The 24,388-nt window shown below is 49.1% G+C and overlaps 14 protein-coding genes across 14 annotated transcripts; 11 read left to right on the top strand and 3 right to left on the bottom strand. All coding sequences in view use genetic code 12, as the record gives it.

Annotated features, from left to right (window-relative positions):
• Nucleotides 1–422: 422 nt before the first annotated feature.
• LODBEIA_P11810 (uncharacterized protein) lies at nt 423–3,107 on the top strand (the record flags this gene model as incomplete). Its single annotated transcript, XM_066971041.1, has 1 exon — nt 423–3,107. The coding sequence occupies one exon, from the start codon at nt 423–425 to the stop codon at nt 3,105–3,107; it is 2,685 nt and encodes an 894-aa protein (XP_066828119.1).
• Nucleotides 3,108–3,650: 543 nt separating this feature from the next.
• Nucleotides 3,651–5,660, top strand: LODBEIA_P11800 (uncharacterized protein; the record flags this gene model as incomplete). The annotated part of the gene is made up of 1 exon (XM_066971040.1): nt 3,651–5,660. One exon carries the CDS (start codon nt 3,651–3,653, stop codon nt 5,658–5,660), a length of 2,010 nt encoding a protein of 669 aa, XP_066828118.1.
• A 4-nt stretch (nt 5,661–5,664) lies between these two features.
• On the bottom strand, nt 5,665–6,336 carry LODBEIA_P11790 (uncharacterized protein; the record flags this gene model as incomplete). The annotated part of the gene is made up of 1 exon (XM_066971038.1): nt 5,665–6,336. The coding sequence occupies one exon, from the start codon at nt 6,334–6,336 to the stop codon at nt 5,665–5,667; it is 672 nt and encodes a 223-aa protein (XP_066828117.1).
• A 202-nt stretch (nt 6,337–6,538) lies between these two features.
• Nucleotides 6,539–7,819, top strand: LODBEIA_P11780 (uncharacterized protein; the record flags this gene model as incomplete). Its single annotated transcript, XM_066971037.1, has 1 exon — nt 6,539–7,819. One exon carries the CDS (start codon nt 6,539–6,541, stop codon nt 7,817–7,819), a length of 1,281 nt encoding a protein of 426 aa, XP_066828116.1.
• A 192-nt stretch (nt 7,820–8,011) lies between these two features.
• On the top strand, nt 8,012–9,601 carry LODBEIA_P11770 (uncharacterized protein; the record flags this gene model as incomplete). Its single annotated transcript, XM_066971036.1, has 1 exon — nt 8,012–9,601. The coding sequence occupies one exon, from the start codon at nt 8,012–8,014 to the stop codon at nt 9,599–9,601; it is 1,590 nt and encodes a 529-aa protein (XP_066828115.1).
• A 154-nt stretch (nt 9,602–9,755) lies between these two features.
• On the top strand, nt 9,756–11,255 carry LODBEIA_P11760 (uncharacterized protein; the record flags this gene model as incomplete). Its single annotated transcript, XM_066971035.1, has 1 exon — nt 9,756–11,255. The coding sequence occupies one exon, from the start codon at nt 9,756–9,758 to the stop codon at nt 11,253–11,255; it is 1,500 nt and encodes a 499-aa protein (XP_066828114.1).
• A 50-nt stretch (nt 11,256–11,305) lies between these two features.
• On the bottom strand, nt 11,306–12,823 carry LODBEIA_P11750 (uncharacterized protein; the record flags this gene model as incomplete). The annotated part of the gene is made up of 1 exon (XM_066971034.1): nt 11,306–12,823. The coding sequence occupies one exon, from the start codon at nt 12,821–12,823 to the stop codon at nt 11,306–11,308; it is 1,518 nt and encodes a 505-aa protein (XP_066828113.1).
• Nucleotides 12,824–13,645: 822 nt separating this feature from the next.
• On the top strand, nt 13,646–13,963 carry LODBEIA_P11740 (40S ribosomal protein eS25; the record flags this gene model as incomplete). Its single annotated transcript, XM_066971033.1, has 1 exon — nt 13,646–13,963. One exon carries the CDS (start codon nt 13,646–13,648, stop codon nt 13,961–13,963), a length of 318 nt encoding a protein of 105 aa, XP_066828112.1.
• A 188-nt stretch (nt 13,964–14,151) lies between these two features.
• Nucleotides 14,152–14,661, top strand: LODBEIA_P11730 (uncharacterized protein; the record flags this gene model as incomplete). The annotated part of the gene is made up of 1 exon (XM_066971032.1): nt 14,152–14,661. The coding sequence occupies one exon, from the start codon at nt 14,152–14,154 to the stop codon at nt 14,659–14,661; it is 510 nt and encodes a 169-aa protein (XP_066828111.1).
• Nucleotides 14,662–15,215: 554 nt separating this feature from the next.
• LODBEIA_P11720 (uncharacterized protein) lies at nt 15,216–16,898 on the top strand (the record flags this gene model as incomplete). The annotated part of the gene is made up of 1 exon (XM_066971031.1): nt 15,216–16,898. The coding sequence occupies one exon, from the start codon at nt 15,216–15,218 to the stop codon at nt 16,896–16,898; it is 1,683 nt and encodes a 560-aa protein (XP_066828110.1).
• Nucleotides 16,899–16,917: 19 nt separating this feature from the next.
• Nucleotides 16,918–18,228, top strand: LODBEIA_P11710 (uncharacterized protein; the record flags this gene model as incomplete). The annotated part of the gene is made up of 1 exon (XM_066971030.1): nt 16,918–18,228. The coding sequence occupies one exon, from the start codon at nt 16,918–16,920 to the stop codon at nt 18,226–18,228; it is 1,311 nt and encodes a 436-aa protein (XP_066828109.1).
• LODBEIA_P11700 (uncharacterized protein) lies at nt 18,225–19,733 on the bottom strand (the record flags this gene model as incomplete). The annotated part of the gene is made up of 1 exon (XM_066971029.1): nt 18,225–19,733. The coding sequence occupies one exon, from the start codon at nt 19,731–19,733 to the stop codon at nt 18,225–18,227; it is 1,509 nt and encodes a 502-aa protein (XP_066828108.1).
• A 235-nt stretch (nt 19,734–19,968) lies between these two features.
• LODBEIA_P11690 (uncharacterized protein) lies at nt 19,969–21,009 on the top strand (the record flags this gene model as incomplete). Its single annotated transcript, XM_066971027.1, has 1 exon — nt 19,969–21,009. The coding sequence occupies one exon, from the start codon at nt 19,969–19,971 to the stop codon at nt 21,007–21,009; it is 1,041 nt and encodes a 346-aa protein (XP_066828107.1).
• A 1,177-nt stretch (nt 21,010–22,186) lies between these two features.
• On the top strand, nt 22,187–22,636 carry LODBEIA_P11680 (uncharacterized protein; the record flags this gene model as incomplete). Its single annotated transcript, XM_066971026.1, has 1 exon — nt 22,187–22,636. The coding sequence occupies one exon, from the start codon at nt 22,187–22,189 to the stop codon at nt 22,634–22,636; it is 450 nt and encodes a 149-aa protein (XP_066828106.1).
• Between the last annotated feature and the right edge of the window lie 1,752 nt (nt 22,637–24,388).

Genomic DNA, 24,388 nt, shown 5'->3' with positions numbered 1-24,388 from the left:
TCATTTCCTGTGTTTGAGAAAGTGAAAAACATGAGCACCACGGGGGTTTACATTTGTTGAAACCACCATGTAGATGAGGTGTCAGAAGATTACCACGCATAAAAATATATGATGAAATTTGCACCAAAATTTTGGGAAAACTTTACCAGTTGCAGCAAAACTCGAGAAAACAGAATAAAGTCATCTTCCGTCTAATACAGTCAGAGCGAGTAGCTCATGGACCTGTTTTACAGGATAGGGTATGACTTTGCAAAGCTCATTGGGAAGTCACGTGATGGCTGCAAATCGGTACTGACACCCATTTCGAATCCCGCAAAGCGCAAATCAAAAAAAAAGCAAAAGATTAACAGCATAAAATGCGTCTTGAAAATTAAATACAGGTACAAACTCACCCTACTTCATTCTCCTCATATCCCTTCTCCATGCACCTGCTATCGCGGATTCTTATTCTTCTCACAGCATTGTTGAGCTGCTGCTTGGGTGTCAAGGACCATCTCTTCAAAAGCTGTCACCAGGCAGGGTTTTGCCACCGCAATCGACACTATGCCAAGCAAGTACTGCTTGATCCCGCTTTTCAGAGCCCTTACCAAGTTTTGAAAGACTCGATTAAGGTTGAGGATGGGGTTTTGAGTGGAGAGATTGAAAAGACCCTTGCGAGTGCTGCACCAGCTGTGTTTCCCTTTGAAATCAGCATCGTTGAAAACAGCTTCAGATTCAAAATGGACGAAAGGAGACCCATGAGTGAGGGCTTGGTGAATCCTAATAGATACAACGAGGCCTCTAACTGGGCGTTCAAGGATAGCCCCAGTCCACAGCAGTTTCGGCTAAAGAGACTGGATAACGAGATCACCGTCATATACCCCAGACACGAGGTTGCCATTCAGCTCAACCCGGTCACGTTTACATTTTTTTACGACGGAAAGGAGCAGATTGTCGTCAACGGAAAGCAGTTGCTCAACATTGAGCATTCCAGATCAAAAGAGAACAACCAGGAAAATCTTTTTCCTCAAGAGTCCGACTTTGATATGTTTTCCGATAGCTTTGCCGACTCAAAAGGTGATAGGTTGCCCCTTGGACCTGAGGCGGTGGCACTCGACTTTACCTTGGTTGGGTTCGAAAGCCTCTACGGCATCCCCGAGCATGCAGACTCCATGCTTTTGAAGGATACCAAAATGCATGAGCCATACAGGCTCTACAACGTGGACATTTTTGAATACGAGGTCGACTCGCGGTTGCCAATGTACGGGTCGATCCCATTGGTCATGGCAGTAAACGGCAACGTGGCAGCGGGGATCTTTTGGATCAACAGCGCCGACACCTACATCGATATCGAAGAAGACACCCGCGCGTCATCAGTGCATTGGATGTCGGAAAACGGCATTTTGGACTTTGTGGTGATTATTGAGGATAGTCCGCGGGATGTTAACCAAGTCTACGGCAAGCTTACCGGAAACACGCAGTTGCCCCTATTGTCAAGTCTCGGCTACCACCAGTGCCGGTGGAACTACAACGACATCAAGGATGTGTTGGAGGTCAACTCTAAATTCGACGAGTACGAGATACCCTATGACACCATCTGGCTTGACATTGAATACGCCGACAATAAAAAGTATTTTACATGGCACCCGGAGAACTTTGCTGAACCGGGAGAGATGTTGCAGGAGTTGAACCGGAGCAGCCGGAACTTGGTGGTGATTATTGACCCTCACATTAAAACCGGCTACGAGGTGAGCAATGAGTTGGTCACGAGAGGTATAGCAATGAAAAACGCCGACAACCAAGTGTATTATGGACACTGCTGGCCCGGTGAGTCTGTTTGGGTGGACACCATGCACCCGGAGAGCCGAAGTTTCTGGGACGAAAGCCATCGAAAATTCATGATTTCTGACAGGTACAAAAACTTGCACCTCTGGAATGACATGAACGAGCCATCGGTGTTCAGTGGACCGGAAACAAGTGCCCCCAAGGACAACATCCATTATGGCCAGTGGGAGCACCGGTCTATCCACAACGTGTTTGGGTTGACCTACCACGAGGCGACATTTCAGTCCTTGCTTGCACGATTGCCCACTCAGCGACCGTTTATATTGACTAGGTCGTATTTTGCCGGCAGTCAGAGGACAGCTGCCATGTGGACCGGCGATAATATGTCGAAATGGGAGTATTTGAAAATATCCATCCCCATGGTGTTGACCTCCAACATAATGGGGATGCCATTCGCCGGGGCAGATGTTGGTGGGTTCTTTGGCAATCCCTCGCCAGAGTTGCTCACCAGATGGTACCAAGCTGGTATTTGGTATCCATTCTTCAGAGCGCACGCTCACATTGACTCACGAAGAAGGGAGCCGTGGATGGTAGAGGAGCCATACTTGTCGAGTATCAGAAATGCCATCAGATTGAGGTACGCGTTGCTTCCTGCTTTTTACACGAGCTTTTACCACGCTTCCAGAAACGGGTCCCCCGTGATTAAACCGTTGTTTTACGACTACCAAGGCCTGAAGGACAAGGTGACGTTTGAGGTTGACGACGAATTTTTCCTTGGCGATACTGGGATATTGGTAAAGCCTGTTACGGATGCAGGTGCCAAAGAAGTGGAGTTTTTCCTTCCTCGAGATCACGAGGACATCTACTACCACTTTGCAAACGGGGTGATTGGAGAGAGACTAAACTCCCATCGGTTCAGTGTCGAGCTCAACGATGTTCCCATGTTGCTCAAAGGCGGGTCAGTGGTGCCAATGAAGCTGAGGTATAGGAGATCCACCAAGTTGATGAAGCACGACCCCTACACTTTGGTGGTGGCGTTGGACAAACAGGGAAAGGCGCAAGGGTCGTTATATGTCGACGACGGCGAAACCATTGGTGGCGAGTTTACATACATTAGGTACAAAGTTGACGAAAGGAAAGGCATTCTGGTGGAAAAGGAGGGAAATTACACACTTGCAGTCAACGTTGAAAGAATTGTCATTGTGGGAATCAAGAACAAAGTGGGTTCGGTGAGTACAGGCAAGCTTGTCGACGAGGGCAGGGGCAGAATCACAATAGTCAAACCTCATGAGTTTCCAATTGTGTTCAACAACAATGCCCGAGCCGGACACGACGAATTGTGATTATGTGTGGTATGTAGTGAACACGTTTGTGGCTGCAAAGAGACTAACTTCTTTCTTCAACTCTACTTAACGGCGGTGCCATGTCTTCACATGTAGCCCCAACCCCTATATCTGACATGCCTTGTTTTTGGCATCCAATCCCTCCTACGTTTTGTTTAGAGTAATTAGTCCATGCTATACAGTGCGGAAGTATATGTATCGTGTATTAAAGGAGACTACTATTATTAGTAAAAGGGAGACAGTGACTGAGGGAGAGCGAAAAAAGATCAACACTTTTTGGAACTTACCACCAGAGCACAAGTATAGGGAACTGCCACTACTAGACTCTATAAGGTGATTTGTAGCTGCAGAACTCTCAAACTACACTGGTAGCTCACACATTATACATTCTGGTCCCAAGTTATTTATCAACCTCCTTCCACCCGTTTACCCCGATTCAGAGGCCTGCTTTTTGCTCCTTCCGCCGACTCATGATTACATCCACAACATCACCTAGCCAGCGAAGCCAATAATTTTAGAATACAAGCCCGTCCCATTTCTATCATGTCGGTTCCTCCTTCTACAACCACATCGTTGAAGCACACCATTGCTCCCAACTCCACGCTTGCTACAACGTCAAGCTCCAACCAGAGCGGGTCCAACGACTTTGTCAAAAAGCTATTTCTCATGCTTCAAGAAGATAGTTATAAGAACATTGTCAAATGGACCCAAAACGGGGACAGCTTTGTGGTGATCAACACAAACAACTTTACAAAGGACATTTTGCCACGCCACTTCAAACATTCCAATTTTGCAAGTTTTGTTAGACAATTGAACAAGTACGACTTTCATAAAGTCAAGATTCCAAACGAGGCCAAACTGAGCTACCCTTATGGCGAAGACGCTTGGGAGTTTAAACATCCCGACTTTAGAATCAACGACCGAGAATCGTTGGACAATATCAAGAGGAAAGGCCCCACTACAAAGAAAACCGGCGGAGCGTCTCCATCGTCTTCCAACAACGGATCAAAGCCTACAAGTGCAGCTATCAAGAAGAACCCCAGCCTATCAGAAGTGAATGTGGAGACAGCAGCAAACGATTCCACCAGGGTCCCCCTTCCACAGAGCTCACACCCAGCTAGCAATCACAACTACATCCAGCTAAGTCAGTCGCAGAACCATTTGAGAGAGCAAGTTGACGCTCTCAAAGAGAGCAACCAGGTGCTAAGCCAGGAAAATGCAGTGCTACAAAAGAAATACAAGACGTTGGTGGACCACATTGTCTCCATAAATTCCTTCAACGAGCGGTACTACCGCTCCATGAGCCTCTTGATCAATGTCTTGTTGCAGTCTGGGATCAAAATTCCGCCGTTGGACTTTCCACCACCAAATGCCCTTGGCCCCGGCCCTTTTACTCACCCGGACCCAAACGCCAGCATGTCCACGGCCAACCACTTGGGCTCGCTCTCGGCAACGTCGCTTCCCAGTATATCGCAGCATTTGCAGCTGCAGTCGCCGCGAATCCCACCGCACCTCCAATCGCCCGTGGTTTCAACGCAATCGATGCAGCCGTCTGGCGGCGCCTCCACAATGGGAATGACTCAGCCAATACCTTCCCACCTAGTTGGAGCCCTGCAACAGCCACTGCAACCAGCGGTTCTCAACAACAACCGCTCCCTTTCCATCCCGAGTGGCCGTCCGCCGCAAACAGCATACTCCGCCACCAGTCCCATTAGCGGTCTTGCCACGCTCTCGCGCCTGCTGTCGGTGACACAAGCGAACCAAGCATTTCTTCCAACCAAGTCTGCCAACCAGACACTAGACCGAACTCAGTCCATGGATGATGTCCACCAGGGGCCACCACCACGAGGTTCAAACAGCGGCCAAACGCTTGACCAGCAGCCGCCTCACTTACACCGGCACCAGCAGCACCAGCACCAGCACCAACACCAGCAGCACCAGCACCAGCACCAACACCAGCAGCACCATGAGAACCACCAGCAAAGCTTGTCCTCCTCATCGCAGACCAACCCCGGAACTGCTCCTGAAGACTATGTGCATGCGTCGCCAGCGAACAACAAACCCCTCTCTCCCTTGACCAGTTCATCGGCGTCACCAAAAACCAATGTGCTACCACAGACCAGCACCACTTCCATTGCCAACCCAAAGTTCCATGTTCTCTTGGTTGAGGACGACAATGTGTGCATTCAGTTGTGTCGCAAGTTTTTGGTAAAGTACGGGTGTCAAGTCACCGTTGTCACCGACGGCCTCAATGCCATCTCCACGGTGGAAAACACCAAGTACGATCTCGTGTTGATGGACATAGTCATGCCCAATTTGGACGGAGCCACAGCGACGAGCGTGATTCGCTCGTTTGATACCAAGACGCCGATTATTGCCATGACGGGCAACATCGAGGATAACGACCTTGTGACGTATTTGCAAAACGGGATGAGCGATATCTTGGCCAAGCCGTTTACAAAGGACGACTTGTACTCGATTTTGGCTAAACATTTGTTGAAAGATGGAGATGAGAGTGAAGAGCCAATGAACAAGAAACTGAGATTAGAATAGTTTTTTAGTCTATTAGTCTATGGAATGCAATGTCAGAAAACGCGTTGCCCCAGGGTGTTTTCTTGTTGAAGCTGTTTTTGTATCGTGTGATCTCTACTCCGTGGAAGTGCACAGCATTGAAATTGTAAACTATTTCTGGCTCTTTGAATTTGCGGCTATTTCTCTTTTTGTTTGTGACAGGGGTAAACCCGTCGTTACAGGAGCCGTCATCTGAGTAATGCACAAGAACAGCCATGGTCGGATAGAGGGAAGCTAGCTTGCGCTTTGTTAGTCGGTCCGTGTGAGCAATGATGTCGTTGCCTAGAAACACCATTGGCTTGTCGGTGACTAGTATTTGCTCCATCACCTCGAGTGGAGCATGGGGGATATAGTATAGGGTTTCAGGGCCCGCCCCACCGCGATAGTGCTCCTCCACTGTGAACGGCTTGAACAACTCCATATCCAAATCGGTAAACACAGGGTCATAAAGAGACACCTCAGCGATGTTCTTGGTCTCCACCAACTCCAAAAGCAAAGCGTACTGGTACCGAGCATTTGAGCTCTCGCTGGGTGAACCTAAGGCCAAGCACCGGATGTTGGTAAAGTCCCCGCTCAATGACTCTTGAATTTCATGGAAAAAGCTCGAGTTTCGAATTGTCTCCCTGTGTGAAGCTATGCTCAACTGTAGCTGCTCCATTATGCTCTAGTCTGGATGCATTGCCATCTCCTGACTCCGCGGGAACAGAGAAACCAAAGAAAAAAAAAAAAAAGGCGAGAATCCAGTTGCCTTACACGATTGTCACTCTCACTTTTCATCCCTTGAGAAGAGTTCATCCTTGAACCAACTTCACTCAACGCAAGCACCCCCGGCTTTTTCCACATTGTCACCGTCGTTGGATATGCGCAAGTGCAAAATCTTTGTAGGATCGTCGCATCCTGAGTTGGGCCAGTTGGTTTGCGACCGGTTGGGCGTCGAGCCGGCCCCGTGCACCTTGAAAAAGTTTAGCAACGGCGAGACATCGGTCCAGATTGGCGTGAGTGTAAGAGACGAGGACGTTTACGTCATTCAAAGCGGCTCGCCGCACATCAACGACCACATCATGGAGTTGTTGATATTGATCAGCGCATGCCGCGGCGGAAGTGCAAACAAGATTACCGCGGTCATCCCGCAGTTTCCCTACAGCAAGCAGAGCAAGATGAAGAAGCACCGTGGTGCCATTACTGCCAGGATGTTGGCCAACTTGTTGGTGATGGCTGGCGCAGACCATGTTGTCAGCATGGACTTGCATGCAAGCCAGATGCAGGGGTTTTTCACCAAACCGGTGGACAATTTGTTGGGGGCGCCCACGTTGGCCAGGTGGATCCGCCACAACATCCCCGACTGGGAAAACTCGGTTGTTGTTTCCAAGAACCCCGGTGGCACCAAAAGAGTCACGGCGTTGGCCGACTCGTTGAAGATCAACTTTGCCATGATCCACACCGACAGAAGGAGAACCCAGGACGAGTACGCACGCAAGAAGGCGTTGAAGAAGGCCAAGATTATTGCTGAAGACGGTGGGGACGCTACGGAGCAGGACAACATTGTCAACGAGCTTCAGACGGCTCGGATTGTCCAGGGCCACGTGGTGGATGATGACTACCAATTCAAGAGCGAGCGTGCTCATCGGGAGGGTGTTTTGGAAAACAGTGTTCTCTGCGACTCCAACGGCTCGCACTTGACCAAGCCCAATATGTTGGACAGCGATGTGCTTGGTGGGTCGTATAACGCCGCGCAGAACTCGGACGACGAAGATGGGCCCTTGGTTGAGGAAAAGTTGATTACTCTCGTTGGCGACGTCAAGGGCAAAGTCGCCATTATCTTGGACGACATGATTGACAAGCCCAACTCGTTCATTGCCGCGGCGGAGCACTTGAGATTGAACTGTGGCGCCAAAGCCGTTTACGTGGTTGGCACCCACGGGGTGTTTAACGACAGCTGCTTGAGCGCTTTGACCGACTCCAAATGCATCGACAAGATTGTAGTTACCAATACGTATCCGATCCCGAAAGAGGAAATCGAGGCGCACAAGGACAAGCTAGTGGTGATTGACGTTTCGCCAATCTTTGCCGAATGTATCAGAAGAGACCATTTCGGGGAGTCCATATCGGTTTTGTTTGACTCGCTTACAGCCGTGGGGTAGGCTTTGTATGAGTGTGTAGCGGTGAATTTGTTAATGTAAGGATCAAAGTGTAGGTATTATCATGAACCGCGCTTGCGAGGGGGGGGGGGGTTTTTTTTTCGCGGGGGACGGTGGGAGACGGAGTGCCAGCATAAACACATCTGGATGCTAAAACCGACCCTGGTTTAGGACACAAGAGCAATAGATAGCGCAATGGAGCGGTCGATAGTGGCCACTGAGTGGTCCATCGTGGCAGACGATAGTGACTCGTCAGTGGAAGACAGTGGAGTGTCAACTGCAGACTCAATTGAAGCGGAAGAGGAGAACGGGGATAATGACACCACGGCAGCACCAGCACCTGATGACCCACTTGCCAGTTACTACGAGGCCTATGCTGATCAGTTTCTTGATTTCATAAACACAAACCCCACCACCTACCACGTTGTTTCGCACTTTAAATCCCTCTTGGAGAATAACGGGTTCAAGTCCATCAGCCAGAACAAGGCCATTGCAGAGCTCGATGCTGGGTTCTACTACACTTGCAACGGTGACCAGTCGTTGGTTGCATTTGTCATTGGCGGGAAATGGTCACCTGGCAAGGGATCTTGCTTTGTTGCAAGCCATTGCGACGCATTGAGTGTCAAGGTCAATCCCCGTGGTCTGTTGAAGCTGCGGGTGGACGGGTACGATCTTATAGGAGTGGCACCTTACTCTGGCAGCTTGAACAGCAACTGGCTCAACCGGGACCTTGGGCTTGCAGGGAGTGTGCTCGTGCAGACACCGCAAGGTGTGCAGCGCACGTTGATAAACTCGGCACCGCTCCCAATCGCGGTGATTCCGTCGCTAGCACCGCATTTTGGCGTGGATACGGCTGTTTACAACAAGCAAACCCAAGCCGTTCCAGTTTTTGCTCATCGTTCGGACGACGAGCTAGTACCTACGGAGGAAGAGCTAGGTAGCAAGTTTTTTGCAAGACATTCATTGCGATTGCTAAGGTACATTTGCGCCCTAGCTGGGGTTTCTTTGAGCTCGATAGTTGACTTTGACTTGGATCTAGTCGATGTGCAGCCCAGCTGTCGCGGAGGAGTAAATCGCGAGTTTATATTTCTGGGCTGTTTGGACGACAGGCTCTGTGCTTTCGATTCCATCTACGGTCTCATTGAATATAGTCAGCAATTTCTCCTAGACAAGGACATCTCCACCTCGGAAGCACTCAACGGGGTATACTTGGCAAACAACGAGGAGGTTGGCAGTTTGACCTCGACTGGGGCTTGTGGAGGATTCTTGATTGACACTTTAAGATCAGTAGTGGCTGCCAGGTGCAGAGAGCTCCCCGTATCGGAGGCCGTTGCGCAGTTGACTACAAACACCGTCTTGTTATCAAGCGATGTCACGCATGCATTAAATCCAAACTTCAAGGAGGCCTACTTGGAGAACAACTTCCCGCTACCAAACACGGGGCCGTCGATCAAGTTTGACTCGAATGCACACGTATTGAGCGACTCTTTGGGCAAAGAGTTTCTCACCAGAATAGTGGCTGACTTGGACGGAGTAAAGTTGCAGCAGTTTCACATACGAAACGACTCGCGGTCCGGAGGCACCATCGGGCCGATCATGTCGAGCAGCCAGAGAGGTGTCAACGGGGCACGAATGATCATCGACGTGGGTCTCCCCATTCTCAGCATGCATTCCATACGGAGCATCGCCGGGTACAAAGACGTCGGTATGGGAGTGCGCTTCTTTAAACAGGTGTTTTGTAAGTGGCGTACCGTAGCTCGAGAAATGGATGGCAAGCGGGTGTAAAATACAGAAGCGCGTCACGTGACCTCTCTTCCATGGAATTTTGTGGAAAATTCCCATCTTCTCTCTACGATACTGTCTAACCTAGATTTAATACCTTCGCATCGGCCAGTTTTAAACGCGGTCTACTTTGACAGGGCAAAAAGCCAAGTCGACCATGAGAATACCAAAGACTGTCTTGAACCTTCATCCCCCATGCTCTAGACCGCGGTTGTTAAAGGCACGCCCTGTGTCGTGCTCGTTTCGAAGGGCGTTCCATGCATCGACAGGCAGACTATTGATTGATTACGACCCCTACCTGACTCTAGGCGTGGACAAGTCGGCCGATCCCAAGCAGATCAAAAAGGCCTATTACGACCTCGTCAAGAAGTACCACCCGGATGTCAACAAGGAGAAGGACGCGGAAAGGAGATTCCACAAGATTCAGCAGAGTTACGAGATCTTGCGAGATAAGGAAAAGAAAGCGCAGTATGACCAGTTTGGGAAAAGTGCATTTGATGAGAATGGCAATCCAAGTCCCTTTGGTGCTGGTGGTGGTGCACAGGGACAGAATCCGTTCGCAGGAGGAGGCAATCCGTTTGCAGGGTTTGGCGGTGCAAGCTCAGGGGGAAGACCCTTTGGCAATATGGGGTTTGATTTTGAAGACTTGTTTCGGGAAGCATTTGCTGGTGGGAGGGGGGCTTCGGGGAGAGGCGGAGGCCAAGGAGGTGCGCGCTTTGTTACGGAGCATGTTGGGGACAATGTCGAGGTTATGAAGTCTATACCGTTCAAGGAGAGTATATTTGGCGGATCGGTGACTATCAACTACAAGGTTCTCGACTCGTGCACCACCTGCCACGGAAGCGGCTTGAAAGAAGGAGCCAAGAAGCAAACTTGTCCCACCTGCCACGGAACCGGACAGACGGCACACGTCATGGGTGGGTTCCACATGGCGTCCACTTGCCCCACGTGTCACGGCTCTGGCGTGACTATACCCAGATCCGACGAGTGCGGTACCTGTCATGGCAATGGCGTGCAGGAGATCCCCAAGTCAACGACTGTCAAGATACCTCCAGGGATCAGCAACGGCGCCCGGATTCGGATCCCCGGTGGCGGCGATGCGCCATACGTGACCAAAGACGAGTACAACCAAACGCGCAATGGAGACTTGATAGTGAGGGTCAATGTGGAGAAGGACGCCATATTCACCCGTGATAAGAACAACTTGGTCATGGACAAGGAGATTTTGATGACCACGGCTTCCTTAGGGGGCGAGATCATTGTTCCTACCTTGGACGGGCAAAAGATCAAGCTCAAGATCAGACCCGGGGTGCAAAACGGCCGCAAGCTCGTGATACCGGAAAGGGGTGTCCCCGTGAATGGCAACTTGAACAACAGAGGCGATCTCGATGTCGTGTTGCATGTCAAGACCCTCGTTCCGGAAACGCCGACCCAGACCGCGCTACTTGAAGCCTTGGCGGATGCATTTGACGACAAGAACGCCAAGCGAACCGATGCCGACTGGCAGTTGGAGCTTGAGAACGACCTGGGCAAGGAGAAAGTGCTCGATATGGATGAAAAGGATCTTCACCCTTCCAAGTTGGCGAGAATAAGCAAAGTCTTGGGCAAGTTCTTGAACTTTGACAATGGAAAGAAAGATGGTGAGTCTAAACAATAACCTGTATATATCTTATTACTATTATTATTACACGATGCATTACTTTTTCATCAACACTTTGCGTCGTTGATTTGCTTTAGCAACTCTTGGCCGCCGGTGGCATCCTTGACACGGATACAGTAGGTGGTGATTTTGCCCTCGGGACTAAACACTGGCAATCGTATTAGCGACCCATGGCCGTACCGGGTGTACTCAATGTCCTTGGAGATGGTCGTGTTGAGCAAGACACGGAAATTGCCCTCGGCTCGGATCAAGATCCGCGACTTGCCAGTGTCTTTATTGCGCAAGACTTTTAAAAGTCCCACACCTTTGGGGGTGTACGGCTCGTTTTTGTTTGACTGGTCAAACTCCATCAACTTTGCCTTTATGGTGTACTTTGTCTCCTCGTTCTCCTCTCCCGTCTCGACCTGCTTCATTTCGCCCATTTCAGCCACGGGGGTGAAGTTTCCTTCCACTTCGGGTTCGTCTTCGCCGGCTTTGTTATCCTCTGGTTCCGCAACAGTGGACGTGCTCTTGGTGGGTGCTGAGAACGGGTTTGCATCCGCTTGGTTTGTAGACCCGAAAGATGCTGGTTTCTGCAGGGTGCCAAACAGGAAGGGCGATGCCGTGGTGTTTTCACCTGCTGGTTTACCAAACAGGAAAGGAGAGGATGTGGGCTGTGCTGTAGCTTTGGTAAATGCAGTTGGCTTTGCGCTTCCGAATTGAAAGGTGTTGGCCGTATTGAAAGCGGAAGAACTGGGTGGATTTGCACTGAAATTGAATTTTGGAGGTGCATTACTTTCTGGCTGCTGCGGCAACCCGCCGAAGGTGTTGGCTACCAGCGGCTTTGACAACGCGGGAAACTGAAAAGGCGATGACTTTTCAGTACCGCCCTTGGCTGTATCGTTGTTTGTGTCTGCACCATTCGGTTTGAACTTGAAAACACTATCCACGATGGGCTTGCTGAAATTGAAAGTAGGCCCCTTTAGCTCGTCATCGGAGTCATCCGGATCTCGTTCGTTTAGTTTGGCGATTTTCTTTGGGTCAAATGTGAACGCGGGTTTGCTGGTTGTAGAGGACGTGTTGCTAAAAGAAAACAGCGGTCCCTGAATCTTGACCTCGGGCTTGCGCGGCTCCTCCTCCGATTCTTCCTCCGATTCTGCATCGTCGTGCCCGTCTTTAGTCTGCTCTATCTTTTCTGCCGGTATCTCTTTGGTATCGCTCTCGATGCTTTTGTAATATCTCACATAGGCTTCGGCTATGCTGGTAAAGTCCACAATCGAATTGGCAATGTGAGACTCGTTGACTTTCTTGACAAAGTTTTCATTCAAGGCACGGATTTTGTTAGTCTTTTGGGAAGTTGTTGTAGTTGGCGAGTTTGGTAACGTTGTGTGTGGCTTTGGAAACTGCAGTGCAGTTGAGAAAGGTGATTCTCCTTTCGGTTCATTCAACTTCCCCCTGGGCTTTAGGATCTTTCTCTTGGACAAAGTTTCCGAGGTGGCACGGGCGGGTGCGTCGGCCTCGTTTGTTTCGTAGTCGTCATCAAAAGCATCCTTAGTGATCTGCTCCGCGGCCTGCCTCTTGGTCATGGTGCTGCTGCTGCTTGAATCTATAATCCTGCTCCAATTGCCCGTCTCTGGCGCAATCTATGTTGGTGATGCCCACCACAAAATCAGGAGCTACCAACTGTGCAATAGCGTTCTCGAAGGTGGCCCAGAGAATGTAAAGGCAGCTCCAAGGTCAAAGAGGTGGGCATGGAGAGGTGGAGGTGAGGTGTTTACCACAGCCTAGGAGATTCAAGAACAGGTGCTGGGAAGAGTTGGAAGCGACGCTACGTGAAGCACGAGGTGTGATACAACACAACGGGAAATGTAGACCCGTGCTGCAAAATAGGCAACAGAGATGGTTTGAAAAGTGGCTGTCCTATCCATTGCAAAAGTCCCCTTCTGAATCTTAGCAGTAGTAGCAACAGGTTGCGTTGTTTTCAAAATAGGTCTTTGACCTGGATTCACGTGCCATTTGTGGGACGCACACACCACCCCCGTTTCCTCCTAGTTGCAGAGAAAAAAAAGCCAGAGAGAGACCTCACCATTTTACGCCTTACAGATTGGAAAAATACGTCCTACCAGCTCATCTTTATAGTACACAAGCAACTATAGAAGTATGTTACGACCAATGCCACAGCGGTGTATCAACTTGGGAGCCAAGATGAGGCCATATTGACAGTTACATTGGAGATGCCTGGGGGCCATTTATTTGCAAATGAAACTACAAAACCTTTGACAGTGCACTGAACAACCAGCGGCGACAATGCTTGTCGAAAAAAAAGGTCTTTATAGAGCGCCTGGCTCCCAATATCGCAGCTAATTCCCGGGTCCCACAGTTTTCAGATTACTAACAACCACACTAGAATGGCGCCAAAGATCCAACAAACTAAGGCCGCTAAAGCTGCTGCTGCCTTGGCCGGTGGTAAGAAAGGTAAAAAGAAGTGGAACAAGGGTAAGGTCAAGGACAAGGCTCAGCACATTGTCATCTTGGACCAAGAGAAATACGACAGAATCTTGAAGGATGTCCCAACCTACAAGTACGTTTCCGTTTCCGTTTTGGTTGACAGATTGAAGATTGGAGGTTCGCTTGCCCGTGTTGCTTTGAGACAGTTGGAGGACGACGGAATCATTACCCCGGTCTTGAAGCACTCCAAACAAGCCATCTACACTCGTGCTCAGTAATTGATAGTGTAGTGGGCTCTTGCTAGCATTTGTATATTACGACCAAAAAATTTTGAAAACCATAATGTGTTAGCTTCAGTGTAGCTTTAGTACTCTTCAACCCACCGAGATGGCCTCTTTCGGTGCCTCGACGTGAAATTAAAAGAGAAAAAAAAACGAGAGCTCCAAACACTCCTTCTTGTTTCTACATGATGATACGAACGAGTCGCCCGTTGGTGTTGAAGAGGGCATTTTTTGGCTCTTCGAAGCCCCAGTCATATAGCATTTCACGGGTCCTCAATGGCTCACCGGAGCAGGTTTTCGACATCGTAAGCAGGGTGGACAACTACAAGAACTTTGTGCCGTTTGTTGAGGACTCGTTCATTACAAGCAGGGATGGTGGCAATCTCCCCTCGGGAGCTGGTTTGAAAATCGGGTGGAACGACATTACCGAGCGGTTTGTATGCAAACTCCACTGCGAGGAGAACAGAAACGTGTACGCCAAAAGTGTTGAGCTAGAGTTGTTTGAGACCCTTGAAACGCAGTGGGTGTTCAGCCACGTTTCGACGAGCAAGTTCCCAAAGTGTCGAGTCGATTTCAAACTCACGTACAAGTTTCGAAACCCATTGTACAACCATCTCAGTTCCATGTTTGCTCCGCAGGTTAGCAACATCATGATTGGTGCGTTTGAAAAACAGTTGAAACAACAACAACGATGAGGCCAGAATCGAACCTGTCATCAAAAGTGGTTGCCATTAGGGGAGGAAGACGCATCATATTGTGGGATAAATCGAGATATAGATCTTAATAGACACAACCTGGAACTTTAGAATTTCGTGGGTGCCGGGGAAGCCGACATTGTGTTGGTAAAAGCAAAAGATTAGACAGACCCGGGCTCAAGGATACTTCAAGCACCTCTTCTACGGAAAGTGATGCGCGACGCCGGTGACGCGTTCAGCATGGCGGCGGTAAACTACAACACGGATAGACCGCACAAGAAAACAAACAATCAACCCATAACATTGGTTTGGTGAAAGTGGTTTTGACAGAGTTTAGCGGTTAGGAAATGAAAACGTGGGTGCAACGGTTCAGCTTTTGAACCGTGACCAATCGGTGGAAACAATAGCGAGTCGCGGATAAACAGCATCCACTCGCAAATGGATGTCCTGGAGGAGATCACAACGGTGCCAGAGTGGAATATAAAAAACGAGCAAAATCCTTACAAGGATAAGCATTTACTACAACTGTTATCAGTAAGCTTACGGTATTGTCAATGCTCGGTCTCGTTTGGTACATTTTATTATGCAGCAGGGTGCTTGCAGTCTCGGTTGATCCGTTACCACGCCCGCAGAACGTGACATGGTTCGGCCAAAACGCAATCGTTATCGACTTGGAGAACATTGAGTTGGAAGAGGAAGCAGGGGACAACAGCTTGGTCCAGGAGGCGTTTGAGAGAGCTGTTGATGACATTAAAACCGTCAAATGGTCACCATACTTGTACCAGAACGTCACAGCACATTGTCCCGAGTCAAAAGCCCTGGCTCCAAACGTCGTCACCGTGAACATCACAGATTACGATGCTGATTTGCAATTTGGGGTAGACGAATCCTACCAGCTCAACGTTGACGAGGACGGGATCAGCATCTCCAGTGAAACCATTTGGGGCACGTTGCATGCGCTAACTACACTACAACAAATGGTGGTTTACCAGTGTGGCCAGTACTTGGTTGAGCAGTCTGTGCATGTCCACGACTACCCGCTCTTCAAACACCGCGGGCTCATGGTCGATTCAGCTCGGAACTTTTTGCCTGTGGACAAAATCACCGAGCAGATAGAAGTCATGGCCCTTGCCAAAATGAACACCTTGCATTGGCATTTGGTGGATTCGCAGAGCTGGCCGGTGGAGATTGATAGCTACCCGGAGATGACCGAAGACGCTTACTCTGCGAGCGAAGTATACACGAAAAAGGACTTGGTTTCGGTATTGGACTTTGCCAGGGCGCGCGGAGTGCGATTGGTTCCCGAGATTGACATGCCCGGACACGCTCGAGCCGGGTGGAGAAAAGTGGACCCAAACATCGTGGAATGTGCCGACCAGTTTTGGAACTATGCCGGCGTGGAGCCTCCCTCGGGGCAATTGAATATCATGAACGACGAGACTTACACCGTCATTGGCGATGTTTACCACGAGTTGAGCAATGTCTTCCGCGACCACTACTTCCACGTGGGTAACGACGAGCTTCAGAAGAACTGCTATCCCGACTCATGGTACGACAATGCCACCTTGAGTGATATCACCCAGCACTACCTTGACCGCGCCTTGCCGATGTACAACTCGGTCCCCGAGAGACAATTGATCATGTGGGACGACGTGTTGTTGGCAGACGGGGCTGTCGAGTCACTACCGGGCAACATCACATTACAGATCTGGCACACTGGCTCCGGAATCAAAAACTTGACTCTGCGCGGTTACAAAGTGGTTGTGTCCCTGTACGACCACCTCTACCTCGACTGCGGCTACGGCGGATTCTTGACCAACGACTGGAAGTATGTCGACGCTCCGCAAAACACTCAGTTTAATACCTGTAAGGGAGGCAGTTGGTGCGGTCCGTATAAAACCTGGCAGAGGATCTACACGTTTGACTTTTTGAGCAACTTGACCCAGAGCGAGCAGGAGCTAGTTGTTGGCGCAGAAGCGGTGTTATGGTCGGAGCAAGTGGACTTTGCTGTGTTGACAGGCAAGATCTGGCCACGGGCCTCGGCGTTGGGAGAGTCGCTCTGGAGTGGCAACAAGAACGCAAGCGGCGAGTTTCGGTTGTACGAGATGTCGACGCGTATTGTAAAGTTTCGCGAGTATTTGGTCTCCTTGGGTTTTGCTGTGTCTCCGTTGGTGCCGAAGTTTTGTTTGTTCAATCCGCACGGGTGCGACGCAGAAAGGCCGCCTGTACATTTTTAGACGTGTAGTGTTTAATCAGATGAGTTCCCTTGATCAGCTTACTGAGCAGGTGTTACAAGAGCTTAGAGACTCGGACGACTCTCATTTCAACGAGCGCTTGGCGGAGTTGGCGCAGGTGGTGAAGCTAACCTCGGAGAGCGAAACAAAAGAGTTGTTACACCCCAGCTCGGTCACAACAGTTTTGGAGTATACACCTCAGAATGAGACATACCAGTTGCGATTATACCGTGGGTTGCTATTGGTGGTGAGGAACCTCTCTCGAGTATTGGACCACCAGTTCTACCCCCGGGTCATCACAAGCTTGGAAAAGTTTTCCTTACCAGTGAGTGAGTGGACGGAGAAGATCCGGCTTGTTTACTGGGAGGCACTTGCCAATTTTCCCCGCAACGAATACGTCAACGAAACCAATAAGTTGTTTGGGTCAGCTAGGAGCCTGTTTGAGCGTCCCGTGATCCATCTACTATTCCGGCAGTTTTACACTGAAGATCCAGATGTTACCAATCAAACCTTACTTACATTGCTTCACATCAAGGACAACCATGTGATGAAAAACGTGTACCGCTTGTACCAGGGTATTGACTTTAACAAAGTCGACCACGATTCCAAGATGCTCGTCCACTTGATATACGACATTGTCACGCACGAGAGTTTTGGCCAGTGGATCAAAACACAAGACGATGCAGGTGTTATGGATTGGCTTGGTGCCACCTCCGACATTGTTCAGACCAAAGACGACTGGAGTGGCTACCAGCTAGTTGCATTGTTGGACTGGACCGTGACCACGTTCCAGAGTTTCAGCCAGCGGTTGAACAGTGACACCATTCAGGACGACGCATTGGAGTCGGGGGTTTTAAACACACTACACATTATATCAGATCTTGCACAATACCACCACTCAATTAAATTCCTCCGCAGTGACTCCAATTTCCTACCGCTGCTCATCCACGTGCTCAAAACAATACATGAAAACGTGCAACGAGTGACCATGACCTCCAAGATTGAACAAGCGGTTGGCTATTCCAACGCCAAGGGGATGATCATCACCATCCTTTCGTACCTTTCCTACCAGTCATTTACAACCCAAGAACGAGTGCGAGAGTTGGCGGGGTTGGGCTTGGTCCTTTCCAACTGCCAGATCGACAACAACAACCCGTTCATCAAAGAGCAAGCGATTCTCTGCGTCAAGTATCTTTTGGAAAAAAACGAGCAGAACCAAAAGTTTGTAGCAGAGTTGGAAGCGACAAAGGCAGTCGATGATGAGGTATTGCAACAAGTGGGCTACAAAGTCGACATTGTCGACGGACAAGTCACTATAAACAAAAAGGTCTAAAACTTCAACTCATCTCTAATAGCCTGCTTCACTTTCTCCACACTAGGCTCGTCAATCAATTTCAACCTCTTTTCCTTGCTGCTCAACGCCTTCAACTCTGCGGGCAACACGTCTTTTTCAAACGAGTAGCCCTCAAACGACTCCAACGCTTTGTTCACCACCTCCGAGAACTTGGCAGGGTGGGCTGTGGAAAGCGAAATGTACTGCGCCGGCTCTTTTGCAAGGAACCGGTACGCCGTTTCCACTCCGATGGCCGTGTGTGGGTCAATCACGTACTTTTCAGGGCTTTCGGAGTACACCCTTTTGATGGCTGCGATGGTGTCATTGTTGGAGACCCTGTCCGAGTCGAAAATCAGCCTGGCACGGTCAACCACCGCACTTGGCGCGGTGAAGCTACCCTTTGTTTTTAGCTCTGTCATCCACTGGTTCAACACGGTGCCGGCTTTTGCGTCGTCTCCACCAGTCAAGTTGTCCCTGATCAAGTACCACAACAACCTTTCAAAATTGGAGGAGATCAAAATGTCCATTGCTGGGGAGTAGGTGGCCTTGACCCCGACACCCTGCTGCTTGGCATACTCCCCCGACTTCATGAACCTGTCCAAGATGTCATTCTCGTTGGTGGCAATGACCAATTTGTCCACGGGCAAGCCCATCCTATAGGCATAGTACCCTGCCAAGATGTCTCCAAAGTTACCAGAGGGAACCACAAATCTCACCTTGCTGCTTGGTGCTAGCTTCTGCAACTGAAAGTACGCATAAAAGTAGTACGTCTGCTGAGCCAAGATTCTCGCCCAGTTGATGGAGTTGACCGCACCCACGTGGTACTTGTCGTTGAACTCCCTATCGCCAAAGATCAGCTTGACAATGTCTTGACAATCGTCAAATGTGCCGTTGACTGAAAGAGTGTGCACGTTGGAGTCCTCCACAGTGGTCATTTGTTCTTCCTGGATGGGACTGATTCTGCCCGTGGGGTACAAAATGAACACCGAAACGTCCTTTTTGCCTCTCAATCCGTAGATGGCTGCCGAGCCAGTGTCTCCTGATGTTGCGCCAACCACAGTGACAATGTCTCTTGGTTCCCCTTTGGCTTTAGCACTGTTGCGTCTCACTAAAAAATATTCAAACAAGTTGCCGACAAACTGAAGCGCCACGTCTTTGAAGGCGTACGTTGGGCCGTGAAACAACTCCAAAAGGTAGAGGTTTTCGTCCAACTGCCTCAAGGGGGTGACTTCTTTTGCCCTGAATGTGGAGTACGACCTAGCAACCAAATCCTTTAGGTCTGAGTCATTGATTTCCGCTTCGTTTATGTACAACCTCATGATTTGAAAAGCCAACTCGTTGAACGACAAGTCCTTCCATTTGGTGATGAAGCTGGGGGGCAACTTGGGTATCGCCGACGGCAAGTAGAGACCTCCATCGGGCGCCAACCCGGTCATGACAACATCCTCAAACGAGAGGTCCTCGTGGGTGGTGGATCTAGTGGACCTGTATGCTTGTGCCGACATGAATGGTGATGCTTATTAGTCACTCGCGTGGGGACCTGTAAATTTTTCAAAATTTTTTATATTTTTCTTGAACCTTTTTTCACTCACTACCAGGCGTCTAGTTGACTCAACAATGATACGAACGTGTCCACGACGCATTGGCCACCACTTTAGCATCTATTCCAGGCGGCTCGCCCGCCGGCATGCTTATACCCGGACGACTCCGTACTCCGACCAATACTACCGCCCTATAATCATGGAGGGGGCTGCCGGGTTTGAAAAACTCATCATACCGTTGGACTTTTGTGCCGAGAATCAGACGCTAGAGACGCAAGCACAGAGCGAGCTCAGAAACATTGTTGACTCTTTCCAGCCTGCAATTGAGGCGGCCATTGGTTACGGCTCGGGGATTCTTCCGCAAGACGGGTACGGCAGTGACACGGGAGACAGATCCGACACCAAGCAGTTGGACTTTATCTTTTTGGTCAAGGACTCGGCCCAGTTCCACAGGGAAAACTTACAGCAGAACCCGGGACACTACTCGGCCAAATCGCTCATGTGGATCAACTTGATCCAGGGCAAGGGCATCTTCTTCAACCCCTATGTTTCCATCCAGAACCACGTGACAAAGTACGGCGTGGTGGACGAGCGGAGCGCACTCATGGACTTGAGCGAGTGGTCGTCGCTCTACTTTGCAGGGCGGATGCAGAAACCGGTCAACTACATCAAAGAACACGACGTCATGGTCAAGTTTTTGAACCAGTACAACCTCAAGAACGCCATGACCATAGCGATTTTTTTGATCCAGTCCAACCAGTTTTCCGAAAGGGAACTCTACGAGCAGATCACCAGTTTGTCGTACTTGGGCGATTTCCGCATGTACGTGGGAGGCGAGAACCCGAACAAGGTGCGCAACATTGTCTCCAAGCAGTTCCACCACTTTCGCAAACTCTACCAGCCGATACTCGACTACTTTATCCACCGCAACTACCTCATACTCACGAACAACGATGACAAAGACAGAACTTTCAAGACCAATTTGAACGCCAGTGCCAAGATCAAACTCATCTCGTGCCTACCGTTGAAGTTCCGCACGCAGCTATACAGCCGGTACCCGGAGTCGTCCATCAAGGAGATTGCCACCGACCGCAACCTCGCCTACAATATCAAGCAGTTGATCACGAGGACGATTATTTATAGTTCGGTTGTGCAAGCGATCAAGGGTGTGTTTGCATCGGGGATGTTAAAGTCGATGCGGTACGCCTTGGCAAAGCGCAGGAAAAACGGTTTGGGATGAGCCACCTTTAGACTATAGCCAGTGGAAGATCAAAATGCAGGTGTGCTAAGATGTTGTGATGTCCGTTGGGTTGCAATGCACGTGATATGCACGTGCCGGCAGTAGCGTAGACAGGGGCCCCGAGGCCACAATATACACGCAGTAGCACCACAATTGACAGCTCTTGGTATGTACATACTAGGTAGGCGATACCAGTGACATTGCAAGGGAATGCCGTGACTCTCGGATTCCCTAGACACATTGCGGATGTCGTCACTGCATAAGACCAAAGCATGTTTTAAAACTCTGGTGTATTTGAAAGCTTTGTTATGTACTGCATAGTCGATACTACTGTAATTCGCCCTCAAGGTGACAATTTTGCCAGATTATGCGGCAAAAACTTGTAGACTCGGTGAAGTGACTACGTTTTTGACTACAAAGCTCTAGCTGTTGATACGAGACAGTGCCTTAGAAGCAAGTGGACTTTGAAGTGAACTTGCCCAAAACAGACACAGGTGCAGACAGTGGGGAGCGGGAAGCATACGTGAAGCAGTTGGTAGCGCTGAAAACGAACAGAAGACATGACATGTACTCATGTAGGAGAGTAAAGCAGCAATCTAGATGAGGCGTGAGCCAGGATCTTTGACCGTAAAGGGAGCCAATAGAGTGGAGGAAGGACGATGGTGACGTCTGTGGGTGCTTCTAGTGTGGTGGTTGGATCACGTGACACGGAGATTGAAGTGCGGAGAAGTGTAGAGAGTAGGTGCACAGGAACCACAGTGAAATGTTGCGTAAAATTGGAGGGAAATTCAACAACGAAATAATTAATAGAGAGCAAAAGACTAGGTGGTTCTATTGGACTTCCATCTGGACTGCAAAGTGTCCTCTCAGTGCGGGTATGGAGTCCACAGTAGCATCACTGTTGGGTGTATTGGTGTGGCTGCAAAATGGCCATTTGGCTCCGTAAGAGACTCAACTATGTAGACACTGAGAGAAAGAGAGACAGAGAACAAAAAGAAAGTCCCTCTAAGACCAGTAGCAGCAACTGGAGTGATTGGGTGGAGAGTCGAAGAGTAGAGAGGAAATTAACGTCAAGGGCTGGTCGCCTTTTGCAGAGCTCTTTACCAATGAGGAGTATATCAAGAGCGGGTACAGGACGGATTTCGGAAACTACTACCAGATCGGCCCGGGCAACAACATGAGCACCACCGTGGGCTCGGCGATGGTAGCCGCGTCCTTGAAACTACTACAGGGCAGCTCTGAGCACAAGACATGGTTGATGTTCACCCACGACACCGATATGGAGATCTACTTTTCGTCTATGGGGTTGGTCGAGCTTGAAACTGCGTTACCGGCGCATGTTGTTTTGCCCAATCCCTACAACGCGGCCGAGATGTTCCCCCAGGGAGGCCGAACTTACATGGAAAAGTTGCAGTGCGGAGGCCAACTGTATGTGCGGTTTGTTATGAATGATGCAGTGGTTCCGTACCCAAAGTGCACCAGCGGGGTTGGATTCAGCTGTCCATTGGAGGAGTTTGTGGAGATTGTTTCGAGGCGAGACCAATGCAACTCGAGTGTTCCCACAGAGTTGAGTTTCTTTTGGGACTACCACGAGGTGAGATATGACGCGCCGTTGATTGATCAATAGACACAGTGAACTCTGAGTCTTTGTAGGCATATCATTAATACATCAGTTGAAATGAGTTTGCCATTAACAAACTATCGTAATTAATAAATCTTTATAAACGTATAAGTTGTTTAGTTTGAGTTTTCTCACAGGTTTATTTTTGAGACATTTTGCTGCAAAAAACAACGAAATTAGATGACTCAGATTGCTTCACGCAGAACGAAATTACAAGTACAGTCTGTTGCGTAGATCCAGGGGGAATCCCAGTGTAAATCACAGCCCCTCAGCAATGGAGAGTAATGGTGAAGGGCAAAAGAGCGGGTGGTTAGTCGAGTGCATGTTGATTTCCTGAGCTCTTGAAGTCGAGGTCCACCTTTCTTAATCACGCCGCGCGTGCCAAGTAGCACTTAATACGTAGTACTGATCTGGGGTATTAATGACAAGCAAGAGCTGGGTAAGTTTTGTCATTTCGAGGTACTCACACTGGGAAGCTTTCTCTTTGAAGCAAAAACGAATGAAGTGCTCTTGTTTGTGCTCGCTTGAGCCCCTACTTTTGCAAGTTGACCGTAGCTAGAAGTTCAGGTGTATGGGGTTCAAATTGGTACGCGAAGGTCACGACTGGAGTCCACAAAAAAAAAAGTAACCATATGAGTGAGATAGGTGCCGTGACGAGCAGAGACCTATGACGTAGAGGACATAAACTTCACATAGGATTACAGGTAGTTGTTTAGCTATCAGCTCAAAGCAGGTACTACCATTGGTTAAGTCATATGTAGGTGGTGTTTCATTTCGAGGTACCCATACGGGGAACTTTGGATGAAATAGATGCAAAAATGTTGAATTTGCCTTATCAGCTAACTGGGTGAGATGGTCTATAGAGGGTTCAGCCAGTACAGTGATACCATTATGGGATCAACAGCAGCATCACGGTTGGGTGTATTGGTGTGGGTGCAAAATGGCCCCCAGGATGCACATAAACTCTGGTGTAAGGATGCACATAAACTCTGGTGTAAGGATGCACATAAACTCTGGTGTAAGGATGCACATAAACTCTGGTGTAAGGATGCACATAAACTCTGGTGTAAGGATGCACATAAACTCTGGTGTAAGGATGCACATAAACTCTGGTGTAAGGATGCACATAAACTCTGGTGTAAGGATGCACATAAACTCTGGTGTAAGGATGCACATAAACTCTGGTGTAAGGATGCACATAAACTCTGGTGTAAGGATGCACATAAACTCTGGTGTAAGGATGCACATAAACTCTGGTGTAAGGATGCACATAAACTCTGGTGTAAGGATGCACATAAACTCTGGTGTAAGGATGCACATAAACTCTGGTGTAAGGATGCACATAAACTCTGGTGTAAGGATGCACATAAACTCTGGTGTAAGGATGCACATAAAATCTGGTGTAAGGATGCACATAAACTCTGGTGTAAGGATGCACATAAACTCTGGTGTAAGGATGCACATAAACTCTGGTGTAAGGATGCACATAAACTCTGGTGTAAGGATGCACATAAACTCTGGTGTAAGGATGCACATAAACTCTGGTGTAAGGATGCACATAAACTCTGGTGTAAGGATGCACATAAACTCTGGTGTAAGGATGCACATAAACTCTGGTGTAAGGATGCACATAAACTCTGGTGTAAGGATGCACATAAACTCTGGTGTAAGGATGCACATAAACTCTGGTGTAAGGATGCACATAAACTCTGGTGTAAGGATGCACATAAACTCTGGTGTAAGGATGCACATAAACTC

The sequence above is a fragment of the Lodderomyces beijingensis genome (genome assembly GCF_963989305.1).
Source record: "Lodderomyces beijingensis strain CBS 14171 genome assembly, chromosome: 2".
NCBI lineage: Eukaryota > Fungi > Ascomycota > Pichiomycetes > Serinales > Debaryomycetaceae > Lodderomyces > Lodderomyces beijingensis.
The sequence above is the reverse complement of the archived record's forward strand: the minus strand, read 5'-3'. Positions and strand labels throughout refer to the sequence as shown.